Source organism: Malaclemys terrapin, chromosome 1 (genome assembly GCF_027887155.1).
Source record: "Malaclemys terrapin pileata isolate rMalTer1 chromosome 1, rMalTer1.hap1, whole genome shotgun sequence".
Taxonomy (NCBI): Eukaryota; Metazoa; Chordata; order Testudines; family Emydidae; genus Malaclemys; species Malaclemys terrapin.
In genome coordinates, this window is record NC_071505.1 from 133,782,035 (window position 1) to 133,797,478 (window position 15,444).

General features: G+C 47.1%; 1 protein-coding gene and 1 long non-coding RNA gene across 4 annotated transcripts in view; one reads left to right on the forward strand and one right to left on the reverse strand.

Moving 5' to 3' along the window:
* PRMT8 (protein arginine methyltransferase 8) overlaps positions 1 to 10,658 on the reverse strand; it is a 104,736-nt gene extending 94,078 nt beyond the window's left edge. The window contains exon 1 of one of the 3 annotated variants that reach the window (XM_054039512.1): positions 10,548 to 10,658. Coding sequence is in view for 2 of the 3 variants with exons in the window: in XM_054039498.1 (XP_053895473.1) it covers positions 9,163 to 9,237 (75 nt within the window). In the remaining variant the exon portion in view is untranslated. Of the gene's footprint in view, positions 1 to 9,162; positions 9,909 to 10,547 lie in introns of those variants that run through there. The other 2 variants (XM_054039498.1, XM_054039505.1) reach the window with 2 other exon arrangements.
* LOC128843056 (uncharacterized) lies at positions 8,300 to 13,939 on the forward strand. Its single transcript, XR_008446175.1, has 2 exons — positions 8,300 to 8,381; positions 13,272 to 13,939. It is a non-coding gene; the product is annotated as an uncharacterized LOC128843056 (long non-coding RNA).
* Positions 13,940 to 15,444: the final 1,505 nt, after the last annotated feature.

Here is a 15,444-nt window from a genome sequence, read left to right on the forward strand (position 1 = left end):
TGTTTTTGTTATTGTATTTAGAGGATATTCCCACAGAGGAAAGAAAAATGGGGTAGGAAACCCCAAGTTATTATAGAATTTAAAATCTGTCTGACCCTTCCCTTCAGTCCCCAAAATACAGGCTTGACCGTAAGCCAGGTGCTGTTGCTGCGCATCCAGCATGGCCAGTGAAGTCACTGGGAGTTGCAGGTATTTAGCTCATAGCTGGCTCATTCACTTAGGCTTCAAACTCCCAGAAACAGCCTATGAGTCTGCTGAATAACAGCCAGCTTCTCTGCCCATCGGCTTTAGATTAAACACGTGTGGCACCACGCTCAGGAGCGACGCACAAAGAACGCTGCGCAGCTTCTCCACACACATAAGCAGCCATACAGAAGCAAGTGCTGGCACAGCTCAGGGGAACCAAGCCTAGATCAAAGTCAAGCTGCTGCCGAAGCTGGTGGGCAGCGTACTAACCAGCAGAATGCTCTGAAATCAGAGCCCAAAGCAACTCACTTCGCCATTCACCTGCCACTACTATTTTTCTCGGTGATCTAAAAATAGTTTACGAGTAAAAGAGGTTAGTGTAATGTCATGACTAGAACGTGCCCTGTCCCTTGTCCCCTCCTGGTACCTTTGGGGACAAAAGTCTGCTACCCTCTTAGCACAAATCACCATAAGCAGGGCAAGGAGGGCTGGGGGGGCAGGGGACCAATAGTACTAATTCCATTCTCCATTGTGACCCAGCCACCCAAGCAGCAGCAAATTGGTCCATCCTAAAAGGGACAAGTTATCTTCCACTGAACTAGGTGTACCAAGGCTCAGATTCAATATGGCAATTCCCATGTTCCTGTGTAGAGTACACACTTTCCATGCACCCTCCATGCACCCTCCTGGAGCTCTCTTGGGTTAGTGTAGAACCACAATATCCTCAAAGCAAGCACAATCTGTCCCTTAATGACCCCAGGACAAAGAGCACATTGAACACTACAAAACAGCATATAGAATCATAGAAGATTAGGGTTGGAAGAGACCTCAGGAAGTCATCTAATCCAACTCCCTGCTCAAAGCAGGACCCACCCCAACTAAATCATCCCAGCCAGGGCTTTGTCAAGTCGGGCCTTGACAATATGTGTAATTAGACCAGACATTAACAATCTGCTATAGTGAATGACCCTATACGGGCAAGGAAACAGACCACAGGATCCAGTAGGTCTTGTCTATCTCTAAGTTCTATGATTCTTATGAAATATAAACATTCCTGGATCTTATTTTATATTATTAATGCACACCCCAAAATACCTTTGTTATGCAATGGGTCAGGATAACAATGTAGAAGATGCCCTAATTCTAGGAATGTCCTGACTTTTTAGTGTTTGATTTCACAACCTGAACATTGTATTAATTCTGAGTAGGGATAGAGAGCATTTAATTACACTGGGCATAATCCTCACCTGAGCCAAATGTATGTCCTGCACAACTGGAGTGGGGAGGGGAAGGTGGTTCTCAGCCAGAGTTCCATTTCCCCCAATCCTGGACTGGCTAAAAACCAGAACAGCCCCCATTATAAATTAGAGCAACTGAAGGGATAGTCGAAGTTATATTGGCTGCAGAGGCAAGGCACCAGCTGAGGATCAGATGGAATGGGATGCGCTCTGCTTTGCTCCCTAATCAAGCTCTACACTACTTGAGCATTCCCCTGTGTCAGTGGGAATTCTCAGGTGCCCCTTTAGGATAGCTTTCTGGCTGCTTTTCACTGTCTCAGCAGCACAAACCAGCTGGAGTAGCGCTAGCTGGGACTTTTCTGAAAACGTGTGGGGGATTTTGTCAGAAAATGCTGATTTGTTGAAATCAAAACTAGTTGCAGGGCAGGGTCAATTTCCACGACTCTCCCAAGTCAAAAACTGTTTTAACCAAAGTTTCAAAATTATCAAAACACTTGACCCAAGCTGAAATGTTTTTTTGGTGCATCGATTCACAAACCTTTTCACAATTTTGACTTTTAGTCCCGACAGGAAAAATATTCAAAATCTCAAACTCCCACAGGATCGGAACACTGTTTCCCAGCCAGCTCTGACTGGAACATGGGCTAAGGATCTGGTCCATATAACTCCAATATGCTGTTTATCATCACCACTGGCATTACAACTTTCTGCTCTCCAGTGTTACAAGATTTTGGAACATGTGACCTCTCAGTAAAGTTGAAAGGCATGTCACGAGCTGTTTTCTCAGTGATGACATGCTACAACACAGTCGGCACCGTGCCTCGGAAAGAGTCAGAGTCCGTCATCACTTCCACTACCCTGCCATCTAGGGGGACCAGACAGCAAATGTGAAAAATCGGGACAGGGGATGGGGGGGTAATAGGAGCCTATATAAGAAAAAGACCCAAAAATTGGGACTGTCCCTATAAAATCAGGACATCTGGTCACCCTACTCCCGTCCCATCTCTCTTGGTGTAAGTAACTTCTACTTGGCGGTATTCTTTCATGCATGGAGTTCTGAAGTCATGTACTGAAACAAGTCCCATGAGGGCAGGGGACTGGACTCAATGATCTCTCGAGGTCCCTTCCAGTCCTAGAATCTATGAATCTATGAATCTATGAAAACATTATGCTTATATAGTGTTTTTCATCAGTCGATCTCAGAGTGCTTTACAATGGATGTCACTATCCTTATCCCCATTTTACAGATGGGGAAACTGAGACACCGGGGGGAATGACTTGTCCAAGGTCACCCAGCTGGCCAGCAACAGAGCCAGGAATAGAATCTAGGTCTTTTCAATCCCAAACCAATGATCTAGCCACTAGGCCATGCTGTCTCTCTTATTAGCAAAAATCTTCTTAATAGGTTTTTAGCTTGTGTTCAGTTTTACTTTAATTACTCATTAAAAACAAATCCTGTGCCACAGGAGTGACTGGGAAATGAAATCCTACTCCTGGGCCACAAAGTAATTGTGAAGACTCAGGGCTGCAAGTAGCCCTCACAGTTTTTCCACCCATCCATCCATAGTGGTGGATTTGTGTGGTTGCAGATCCACTGACCTTCTCATTCACATAGACCACCTTAATGTCTTCATCCACAATGGCAGAGAAGGAGCTTTCACAGATCTGGGCTCTACAGTACTCAGAGTTCACATCCACATTTAAGGGCTACTGGCATCCTGCATACCAGGGGGTACAGCAGAATCACACGATTTTCATTGTGTCTATGGCCCTCTGTATCCATGGAAGAGAACCAGGACTTTCTGTAATTATAGAGGGAGGATGAGGTAACACTGTAAATGGTGGATTCTCTGTAACTTGAAGTCTTTAAATCATGATATGAGGCCTTCAGTAACTCAGCCAGAGGTTAGGGGTCCATAACAGGAGTGGGTGGATGAGGTTCTTTGGCCTGATATGTGCAGGAGCTCAGACTAGGCTGGGACCCAAAAGATCTAGATTCATTTCTTGGCTCTTCCACACACATCCTGTGTGACCTTTAGCAGATCACTTAATCTATCTATTCCCCATCTGTAAAGTGGGGATATTAGTACTTCCTTTCTCCCACCCTTTAGCTAATCTCTTTAGATTTTGAGGTCTTCAGGGCACAGACTGCCATACTGCGTGCTTCTACAGCAATTAGCACAATAGGAGCCCAGTTTCAGCTGGAGCATCTAGGTTCTATTGTAATAAAAATAGGACTATTACAGGGACTGCAAAGTACAATTTAAAGGGTGGGAGGGGATAGATTTCTCCCCCGGATTGACCTTCCTCTTCCCCTCTCAGGCACCCCATCACCACCAGCAACCTGACCCTCCTCCCCCCACCCAATCCAAATTTGAGTGAGTGGTGTTGCAATCGGGCACACAGGGTTGCAATACCACACAAGTCTGAGCCAGCCAAGAAGTGGCTGAACCCTGGTCCATGTACTCCTGCCCCCAAATCCACAACCTCTGGACTATGATATCAGTCAGAAGTGTAAAGGGTACGTATGGATGAGTATAATCATTGGATGGTTTATTACAGGGGACTTAGACTCCAACTATGTATATAACCCCTATCACTGTAACAGTCAGGTTATAAACTCCTTGTATCACTCATGCCTTCATGCTTTTTTTTCATACTACTCCCTGCACCTGGACCAGCCACTGGCAAGGGTCAGGAAGAGATTTTGTTCCTGCTGGGAGATTTATTTTTTTTTAAATTTCCTTACTCTGAAGTATCAAAGATGGTCACAAATAGAGATAGACAGGGTGGCCCAGGGACTCTGAGGTGACCTTGAGTATTCTCTCTCTCAGGTGCTTGGCTGGCTGGCTTTTGCCCATATACTCAGGGTCCAACTGATTGTCATATGTGGGTAAGGAAGGAATGTTCCCCCAAGTCATACAGGCAGTGACGTTGGGGTTTTTTAGTCTTCCTCTGCAGCATGTAGGTGCAGGTCACTTGCCAGGATTATCTCTGTATATCTCACTTAATTATTTCTCTGACATTCCAGAAGCCTCAGGCATTGGTGCACCTCAGTCTCTCCTAGTCTCTGCTTGTGGCACACAATTATCCAGTTTCCTGATGTCTGTAATACTTTGGTCTTGTTTCAGTTGTTCAGTTTAGCGTGCCGGTGCTGGGTGGTGTTGGTGGCCTGTGATGTACAGCAGGTCAGATTAGATAATGCGGTGGTCCCTTCTGGCCTTAAACTCTATATGTATCAAGCACACACCCTCTCCTCCTGAAATCTCATTTTTTAGACTTGCTTTCCATTGCTAAACTCAGATCTAGAACTGACATCTCCTTCATCCATGCCCATTCATATTAAAAGAATAGACCAAGCAATCCATGCAAGTGCAACAATAGGGATTTTGGGGACACTTTGCATAAATGCTCTTCCAAAAGCAATTTTCCTTTTCCCTTTATTTTCTATCTTTCTGCCTTCCGTTATTCCTACAGGGCCCAATTCTGAACCTATTACTCACACAGGCAGCCTCACTGATGTAAATGGGATGGATCATATGAATAAGGATTTATAAGATCAGTCCCATAATTGAGGCACTGACCCCAAAGCCCTATTCACATGAATAGCCCTACACTGAAGTCAATGGGATGGTTCCTGAGAGTAAAGCTCTGTAGTATTGGCTTTGGGATTGTACACTAGTCAGGCAGAGACCTTGAGCCAAATCTTGCAAGCCAGCCATGACTGAGAGGAGCTTCCATTGACTTCACTGTGAATACTATGCACAGACGGCTTTTGGTTTCAGCCCCCTGTCTTTTATTTTTCTGTAAAGCACCATGCCCAGGGTGCTGTATAAATAAAGAAATATAAAAGGCCCTGAAAATAAATTTCTTCATAGAAATGTTGGCAAATAGCCCTCTAATGAACTTCTTGTATATAAATACAGGGCTTGATACAATGCCCATTGAAGTCAATGGCAGGACTCTCATTCACTTCACTGGACATTGAATCAGGCCCATAGGACTATATCCACAAAGGGGACTTAGACTCAGCATTGCAATGAGTAACTTCAGCTGCCTTGCTGGCCTGTGAAATCCTCAGCCCCAGGTTAGGCACTCTGGCTCCCCACATACTGCACACTGAACGGGGGGCCACCTAAGCTAGCCAGAAGTGAAATGCTTAGGGGTGTGGCCTAAGCCTTGGCCCTCAAATGGAATTAGGTGCCTAAATCTGGACTGGAGGAAGATGCCTATCTCCACTTGGGCTTCGCAGCTGTGAAGCCATTAAGTACCTAAGCCAGGTCAGTTCTTTCTCACAAAAAACTCAGGAGGAGGTGATGCCCTTATACCCTGTAGTCCAGTGGTCAGAGCTGGGACTTGGACCCAGGCCTCCTATCTCCAGGTGAGTGCCCTACTCCCTGAGCTATGGCATATTCTGATATAGGGCTCTCTCAATTTCTCCTGTTGAAGTTGTTTCACTGTGTATACAATAATTAAACATGTATTGGAGCTGGAACCTGGGTCTCCCAGGTGGGTGCCCTAACCACTGGGGTATAGAGTCATTCTCCGTCTCTCATCCTGGCCCAATGAATATTGAATTCTTTATAAAAAGTAGAACAACTTCTATGAGTGGGGAGCACCACCTCCTCCTCCAGTTTTATTTTGTGCAGGGCCCAATGTAGTAGGCATGCTCTTAAGTGGCCTCTAAAAATCCCTTCTAGATCAGGCCTCACAGACAAGATAGGTGGGCAGGTTTGAGGATCCCACCAGGGCTTAGGTGCTGAACAGCCATGCAGCATCAGAATTTAGACAGCTTTGTGCATGCCCACGTGCAGAAATTTAGGCACCGTGTTGACTTTGCCAGGGCAACGTTGGCATCTAAAGAATATAAGTGTCTACGGGGTTAGTCAGCAGCTGAGCAGGGGAGCTGAGGATCTAAATTTTTGTGTTAGATGTCTAAAGTGGCATTTTGGTACCTACATCCCTTTGCGGGTCTAGCCCATAGTGCATATAAAGTAGTGTTAATGCTGTAAATGTCTAGAAATTGATAAAATATGGGCCTACTCCTGTAAATCCCCCACTGGCATGAATAGTCCTCCTTTACTCACAAGTAGTCCCATTTATTTCACTGAGGTTTCTCACATGAGCAAGGGTTTCTGGGACTGGGTCTATATTTGTTTTTTTAACTCAGCACGGTATAAGAAAAGTGCTTGACATACAATATTTGTAGCCATAATGATCTTAGATACATGTGTAGTGGATTTCTGTAATCTAGTGTTCTTTATCACAAAATGGTAATGCTACATTATGTATTTGTCTTGGTAAGAGCTTGAAATCAATATGAGTAAGATCCAGATTATTTTAGAATAATTTGGCAGTGACATGTTTTGGCCATTTCTTAACTGTTTTAACTGATCATCTGTCTGAGTGTCTCACTTTTTTTATATACTGCCTGTCACCCTAGTACCTTAGTACTTTAGAAAATTAAGAGTATGGGCCAGATCATCAGCTGATGTAAATCAGTGTCACTCCATTGACTTCAGGTGGAGTCAGCTGACACCAGTTGAGGATCCTACATAACTTCATTATGATAAGAACACAAACGAAGGGCCCTATCTTACATTCTTTCTGCTTCCAAAACATCCACTGGCTTCAGGATGAGTTTGGGGAGGGAGGCTCAGGGAATGCAGGTTGGAGCCTCAACTTGGCATTTTATAGTTTTACTGAATAAGGATGTTTGGTAGTTAACTAGTTTCAAAAATACACCAATATTTTATCTGTTGCATTTCTAATTATGTGGGTCTCTCTCTCTCTCCTTTTTAAAAATTAAGAAACGTTAATAAACGTGAGACGATATTTTACCAGATGTTACCAATGCATCCTTGCTGGCTTCATGCATAGACAAATACAATAGAAAATGTCTGTCTGCAATATGCCAGTCTATAATTTTGCTCTCATTTCACAAATCTTGCATTTGCATAGATTATAAGGAGCAAAAAACCTAGCATTCTGCTTCTCATGTAACCAGGATACACTTCCTTTCCGAATGGATTTTTTTTAAGAAAGCCATCCCTGCAGATGCATAATGCAGTGGGTTCAGCGTTACACAAGACAACAGGAGAGGGGATAAACCCCCCAAATGCATCGATATCAAGTTTAGATGGAAGAGAGAAAGTTAATGAGTTCAGCTCATACTTCCCCCTCTCCCCCCACCGTTTAAAGACAATGAAGGGTTCTGAAAGTAAGCAGCTGGGCTTATTCTCTGCCTCCAGTACTGGTCAGGAATCTGGGACCTCTGGTACAGTACGTGCCATCAGTACTAGGACAGTTTACAGATGTGCTGCCTGACTTCTTGCTATTTATAGCAGCCTCTTCTACCACGGTACTCGAGGGGGTTGTAACGCAGGAACAGGCATGCTCCTTTGATTTATTGCTGGAATTATATTCGTTTAAAATAACCCCACTCTTCTCATATCAGGGCGAGTGAAGCACATCCCTGGACCTTTACCACACACCCGTTAGCAGAGATTAGTGTCCCTATCACACAGACACTGTTAGGATTCACTGCAAGGGAGACTGGGGGTGTTTGGAGCTAATACCTTTTAAATAGCTGTAAAACAGTGGAAATAGACAGAAGCTCGCTCTGGTCTCTTACCTCTGCAGGGATATTAAGGGAATGGAAGCCAGCTGTGTGTGAGAGAGAGCGAGAGAGGCTGAAGCGGAATAGGAGTGTGAGTTGGTTAGCATGCAGTGCCATGATGGATACACATTTCACAGTGCTGCATATCGGGTAACCATATGTTAAATATTCAGCAAGAAGAACACTAGGCATAGCCTATTAATAGAAGCCGAGAGTTTGGATCTCGCTCGCGCTCGCACATGCAGGCAGCCGGGGGATTTGATTCTGTCTCTTCTTCCCCGGGAGCAAGAGAATAGCCACAACCCCTGGAAAACCTCAGCCAGGTCAAGGAGAGCTCAGTGAGTATCAAATGCTACTGACCCCATTACCGCTCAGATGCTTCTCCAGCGGAAACCAGTGCAAAGCTGGGAAAGGCAGCTAAAGGACATGGAGCTAATGCGGAAATATTCTCTCTCTCTCTCTCTCTGCAGCACCCTGGATAGCTCCTAGGGGAGCCTCACCAAGCCATGCGAAAGCCTCGCCTCTGCCCCGGCCAACTAGCCAGCTTGCACGCGGAGCCGGGGGCTCTGCTCCCCGCGGGCAGCCACGCTAGGAGCTCTCCCGGGTGCAGCAGAGACCTGGCTCCCTAACTCCCTGGCAGTTCAGCGAAGAGCTGCTTGGGATGCTGCAGAGCTCTGCCTCCTCCTCCCCCCGTCGGAGCTCGCGGAGCTATCCCGGGCGCTGCAGAAAGACAGCTGCCCTCCTCCCCTCCCCAGCCCCTGCACACCCGGCTGCCCAGCGCTTGCAGCAATGGAGTGCCCCGAGCGCCGGACTCCTCCAGGAACGGCCAAGAGCCCAGCGCTTCATTTTACCCAGCCGCAAAGCACTTGAAGCCGCTTCGGATCAAAACCTGCTGCTTGAGGGCAGGGCAAAATTGAGGTGGAAAGTTCTTGACATGTAGGGATCGACGCACTGCTGGAGAGGAAACCAGCCCGAGTAGGGGCCATGCAAAAACGCAGCAGCAACAGTGGCGGGAGCAAGCAGACGGAGCGGGGAAAGTTTTGCACTTGCTGCTGCTAGCGGGGTGTGTGTCCGGGGATAGGGGTCCGGGGGGCAGGTCCCTGTGCCTCGCTTCCTTACCTCGGTGTTCTCAGTAGCATTCTCCGCCATTTTCCTCCTTAGGAGCAGGCAGCGGGAGGAGTGTTTCATTCCCATAAGAGCCAGCCAAGGGGTTGGGGCTTGGGGCTGGGTGCTTTTTTTTTTTTTTTTTTTTTTTTTTAAGATCTCCAAAAACTGGCACAGACACAAAACGGCAACAAATTAATTTGCTTTGTCCTTTCTGCTACCTCCACTGGCACCAATTTTCCTTTGACACTTCCGAGTTCTTCTTCCCTTTCCCCCTCTTTTCCGCCTCCACCAAGCACTTGAGATGAGTTCGGAGGCAACCCCCTCTTCCGCTTACACTAAAGGCTGCCGGGCTGCGCGTCCTGCTCCCTCGGAGAAAGCAATCGGGCTAAAAAGCAAAGAGGCACCAACTAAACTGAACTTGGGCGTGCAGTGACCAGCGGGGCATCTTTGTGTCCTGTGGCTAATCTTCCAGGGGCAGAAGCAGCCAGAGACAGAGCAGCGGGGCCAGGAAACCATAGCCCCTTCCTTTCTTCTTTGGGCTCCTCTCTCTCGCTCTTTTAGTCTCCACTCCAGAAAACTTGCTTTTAAGGAAGGAGCCCACACTGCTCACGCTGGTAAAGCATTTGCTAGCTTCTTTCCGTGGCTATCTTCAAAAGGAAGCAGCATCCCCTTCCTGTTCTTGGGCTGGGCTCCTGTCCTACTCTGGGAGTTGATCTCATGTACCTTTCTTGGGAGGGACAACTATATCAGTCCCGTCCCCCCCCCCCCCCACACACACACACACACAACTTTCTTCCTTCCTTCTCCCCCACCCCTTCGGATCAGCTCCACTTTTCTTTCCAAAGCCTCGCTGCCCTTGAGAAGAATTTTATGGGTCAGCCCATTAACTCCTTCTGCTCCGGCTTCTTTTCTCTTTGGTTTTTGGAGGAAGCCTCTTTCGCTCTGGTTTTGTGTGTGTGCCTCTTCCTCCCGGCTGCTGTTTCCTGCCTTACATCTTCTAGCCTGAACCTGACTCCCAAACAGACTCCGGGTGCAGAAAGATCGCTCTGGTATGAGCACAGCTGCTCAGCAAAGCCAGAACAAGCGTTTTGTTTTTCAAGCCCTTCCCTATGTCCATCCTCCTCCGTGGGAACTGTCGTTAAGTGCCCCCTTCCCGCACGTTTCTCTGGTTCTCCTTCTCCCGGCACTTTTTAGATTCCTGTTGTCTTACAGCGGAGCTAGATTTGCCTGGCTCGTGTTGATGTGTCTAGGGGCGGGAGGGGGTGTATGTTACACACTGTATTCCTGGGTCTTCACTTTACTCCAGTTGAACTCCAACCCACTGGGATTGTGTTGATCTCGTTGGGGGAGTGGGGTGAGAAAATAAAGCTAGAGGGGTTTATTTCACGTTAAAGTACCTGATCAATTTCACCACCGTTCGTTGTCCTAAATCATTTCTACCCGTCAGGCCAACAGACGTCCAAAGAGGCTTAAACATTTCTTTGGGTGCCTATTTTTAGTACACACATTCATATCCCACCCACCCCTATCCCCTGCTCTTTATCCTTCTGATTCTGATTTTTTTTTTTTTTTTTTTTTTGCGCATTCTCTTTTATAATCTCCTGTAACAAAAGGGTTGCAAGAAGAGTTTATCCTTAGCTGACCTCTGCAATGCTGGCAACACATCAGAGGCCATGCGAGCAACAGGAGCCCATACGCGCATAGGAGGCAGGGATATTCCTGGGGCAGGTGTTAGTGAGTTATGGAGCCGACAGCCAGACTGGCTGTGCTGTCTTCTCTCCACAGGAATGGGGCTAAACTGGCAGGACATAGGAAACATGTAGAGGAAAGGGGTCGGAACATTTTTTATATGCTCACTTACACAGAGATGGAGCTACTCCCCCCTTAAACGGAGATTTTAGCCATGTGATACATTTCAGGGACGTGATCAATGTATACATACAGACCAGGGAACTGGAGATGCTAGCCATGTGATACATTGCAAGGAGATGTGACACAAACATATACCACATAGATAGCCAGGATGCTATGAGTTAAATTACAGAATAATGTATTAGACTCAGACCAGGTAACTGGAGGTGATACCCCTGTGAAAAACTGCAGAGCCATTTGATAAATCCATGTGTCTTACACCTTTGACTGCCCACTAACCCATCCCATATTATCCTAACATGCCAAACCTTTTAGTTTCAAACAGCTGCCATTTTTTTAAAACGATCATTTCAGAAAAATGTTTCCTTCTCCCAAATGTGGGATTCAACCCCTGCCCCAAATCACACTGGTCTGTATGCAAGATTCAGTACTGTACCAATAAGAGGTTGAAACAACCTGGCAGAGCTAGAAATGGGGCATTCTCTTTTTCCGATGGTACACACAAAGAGAACTTGAAACTTCTCCAATGTCAGTTCTTAAAATTGAGACAATTTTTGCTTAGAAAAGCTCTTATAGATCATTTTAGAGGTTTTTCTGACTCTCCCAGAGCCTTGTATAGTTGAACTCAGAGTAATCAAATAACCCAATAAAAGTTGCCAAATGCATTTTCTGTCACATACAGAATACCAGGTGGCATTAAGTTTTTATCAGCATGAATTTGGGATGACCTGCATAGCTCAATTGTGGCTTCCCTATTTATGAGTAATATGCCCAGCCATAAATTATGCTGCTAATCCCTTTAGACTATACCACACAGACCTTGTCTACACTGGCAAGTTTCTGCGCAGTAAAGCAGCTTTCTGTGCTGTAACTCCCAAGGTGTACACACTGGCAAGCCACTTAGTGCACAGAAACTGTGCAGTTGCAGCGCTGTAAAAAAACCACCCCGATGAGAGGCGTACAGCTTTCTGCACTGGGGGTACAGCACCATGGTGCCAGTGTAGACACCCTGGTCAATTAAAGCACTGCAATTGCCTTCAGGAGGTGTTCCACAATGCCTGTTCTTGCCTCTCTGGTCATGGTTTGAACTCTACTGCCCTGCCCTTAGATGATCAACCGTCATCCCCACACAGTAAATTCCTTTGGAATTTTGAAAGTCCCCTTCCTGTTTGCTCAGTGATGCGTGCAATGGTCTCAGCGCATCTTTCCAGGTGGCCATGCCTGTTCCACACACCAAGTGATCCCCCACTTTGAGCAATGCTTAGATGCTGGACCTCATCAGCATTTGGGGACAGGAGGCTGTCCAGTCCCAGCAGCACTCCAGCCATAGGAATTATGAAACCTATGGACAGATTTCACAATACATGACAGAAAGGGGCCATTACCGGGACACACTGCAGTGCAGGGTCAAAGTGAAGGAGCTGTGGAATGTCTACCACAAGGCACGGGAGGCAAACTGCCGCTCCGGTGCTGCGCCCACGAGCTGCCGGTTCTACAAAGAGCTGGACGCGATACTCAGTGGCAACATCACCTCCACCACGAAGGCCACTGTGGATACTTCAGTGGATCGCATGCCAGTTGAGATTGGACCGAGCCAGGAGGAGGAAATCTTGGATGAGGATGTGGAGGGGGACCCAGAGGTCAGAGATGCATGCAGCCAGGAGCTCTTTTCTACCCTGGAGGAGGCTAGCCACTCACAGCTGTTGGATGTTGGTGAAGCACAAACAGGAGAGGAGGAGAAGATTTTGGGAGTCGCTGAAGCGAGTTGTTGGGGGCAGGAGGGTTGCAGAAAGCAGGCTTGTGGCTATATGACTTTTCTGCGCCACTCTGCCGTCACTGAGGGGGAACCATTGCTGCACACAGGCGAGACACATAAGGGCCAGGGTGGAAGCTGCAGTCTTGGAGAAGACCCTCCCTTGAATCCCCGCTCACCATCAGCAGCGAGACATCTTCCATAATGAACACAGCCTGTGGAAAATGTGAGGACAGGAATTATTATCAGGCCCCCCTACAGTACTGGCTCTCCCCAAATTCACGTGCCCAGTGTACAGTAGGGTTCTGAAACACTGATTTCCTCTGCCCCTGTGGCTACTCACCATTTTGGGGGTCTCATGGCTCATGTGTGCTTGCCTGGGGTCAGCCAGTTAGTGACAGGTGTGTGAATAGTGGCTGTGTTTTAAATCACTGAATCAGTGTTGTGTGTTGCAAACAATACTGCTTCTGTAAAATGTTGCGTTTTGGCTTCACAGAGATGACCTTGGGAGCCCAGCCTCCCTCTTTGTTATCGCCGGCTGAACGGCTGCGCAGAATTAAAAAGGGGCCATGAAGAACTAAAGAGGACTTTCTGTGTGAGATTGTGATGCACTCTGTGGCCAAGAAACAGGCATTGAAGGAGTGGCGAGAGAGAGAGAGAGAGAGAAGAGGGACCAAAAGGAGAACGCAGCATGCCAAAATGAAACAATGGAGTGGCTCTTAAACGTTATGGAGTACCAAGTTGACACACTCTAGATGATACTAGCACTGCAAACCAACCAGCTCTGCATCCACCCTCCCCTGCAGCCGTTATCACAAAACTCTTTCCCATGTGCCCCCCAGACACCACCAACACACTCTTATCAACCTCCTGGCTCCAGTCTGTACCCGTGGCATTCTACTCCTCCCCCTGTCACAGTCCAGCACTGCGAACTCCCAGTACCCACTGCACTCAACACCCTCTGAAGTACCCACTGCACTGTACTCCAAAGGAAAAGGTTGAATATGATCCCTGGACATACACAAATCTTTAACCATCCTGGGACCCGACCTCCTCCTGGGACCTTACCTTCCCTCATCCCCCTCAGTGATGAGGTGTTTTTTTGTTTGTCTCTCTCCTCCAGTTGTTGTTTTTAATAAAAGAATTGTGTTGGTTTGAAAGAAATCTTCATTCTATTAATTTAAAGCAAACAGAGCCTTGCAAAGCAACAGACAATTATCTTAAACCTTCATATTGCATCATCTTGCATTGCATGGGGGGAGGGATAGCTCAGTGGTTTGAGCATTGGCCTGCTAAACCCAGGGTTGTGAGATCAATCCTTGAGGAGGTCATTTAGGGGACTTGGGTAAAAATCTGTCTGGGGATTGGTCCTGCTTTGAGCAGGGGATTGGACTAGATGACCTCCTAAGGTCCCTTCCAACCCTGATATTTTATGATTCTATGATCTGCACCAATCACAATCACCTCCTAGCATAACAAGCACTGTACTACTGAGCATAGCAACAAATATTAGTGGCTTTCAGCTTCAAATTGCTGCCTCAAGGCATCCCTGATCCTTATGGCCCTGTGCTGCGCTCCCTGGTCTCTGGCTGTTCAAATTCAGTCTCCAGGTGCTGAGTGTTAGCAGTCCAGCCCCAAGTGAAGCTTTCACCCTTCCCTTCACAAGTATTAAGGAGCGTACCACATGCAGCTATAAGCATAGGAATACTGTCATCGGTCAGGTCCAGCATCCCATATAGGCAGTACCAGCGGGCCTTTAAATGGCCAAAAGCACATTCCACAGTCATTCTGCACTTGCTCAGCCTGTTGTTGAACTGCTCCTTGCTGTTGTCAAGGTGCCCCATGTATGGCTTCATAAGCCACGGCGTTAAGGGGTAGGTGGGGTCTCCCAGGATCACTATGACTTCCCCTACGGTGATCTTCTGTTCCAGGAAGAAAGTCCCTGCTTGCAGCTTCCTGAACAGGCCAGTGTTCCAAAAGATGCGTGTGTCATGCACCTTTCCAGACCAGCCTGCGTTAATGTCCATGAAACATGCACGGTGATCCATAGAGCGCCTGGAGAACCATAGAGAAATACCCCTTCTGATTAATGTACTCAGTGGCAAGGTGGTCTGGTGCTAGCATTGGAATATGCATGCCATCTATCACCCCCTCCACAGTTAGGGAAGCCCATCTGTGCAAAGCCATCCACAATGTCACACATGTTGCCTAGAGTCACAGTCTTTCAGAACAGGATGCAATTAATGGACCTGCACACTTCTGTCAATATGAGTCCAACTGTTGATCGGTAGCAGTTTGGAGTAGCCGGCTTCCACAGTGCAATCGCCATGTGCTTCTCCAATGGCAGGGCAGCTCTAATTCTCATGTCCTTGCGCTGCAGGGCTGGGGCAAGCTCATCACACAGTCCCATGAATGGGGCTTTTTTCATCCGAAAGTTCTGCAGCCACTGCTTGTTATCCCAGATGTGCATGACAATGTGATCCCACCACTCTCTGCTTCTTTCCTGAGCCCAAAAGCGGTGTTCCATTGTGGTCAGCACCTCCATGAATGCCACAAGCAATCTCATGTCATGTTAGCTCTAGAGAGCAGCATACTGGTCAACAGTTTGGGATCCATTCCTGCAGACCAAAGAGGCAGAGCATGCAGTACACAAACCATTGAAAGATGGT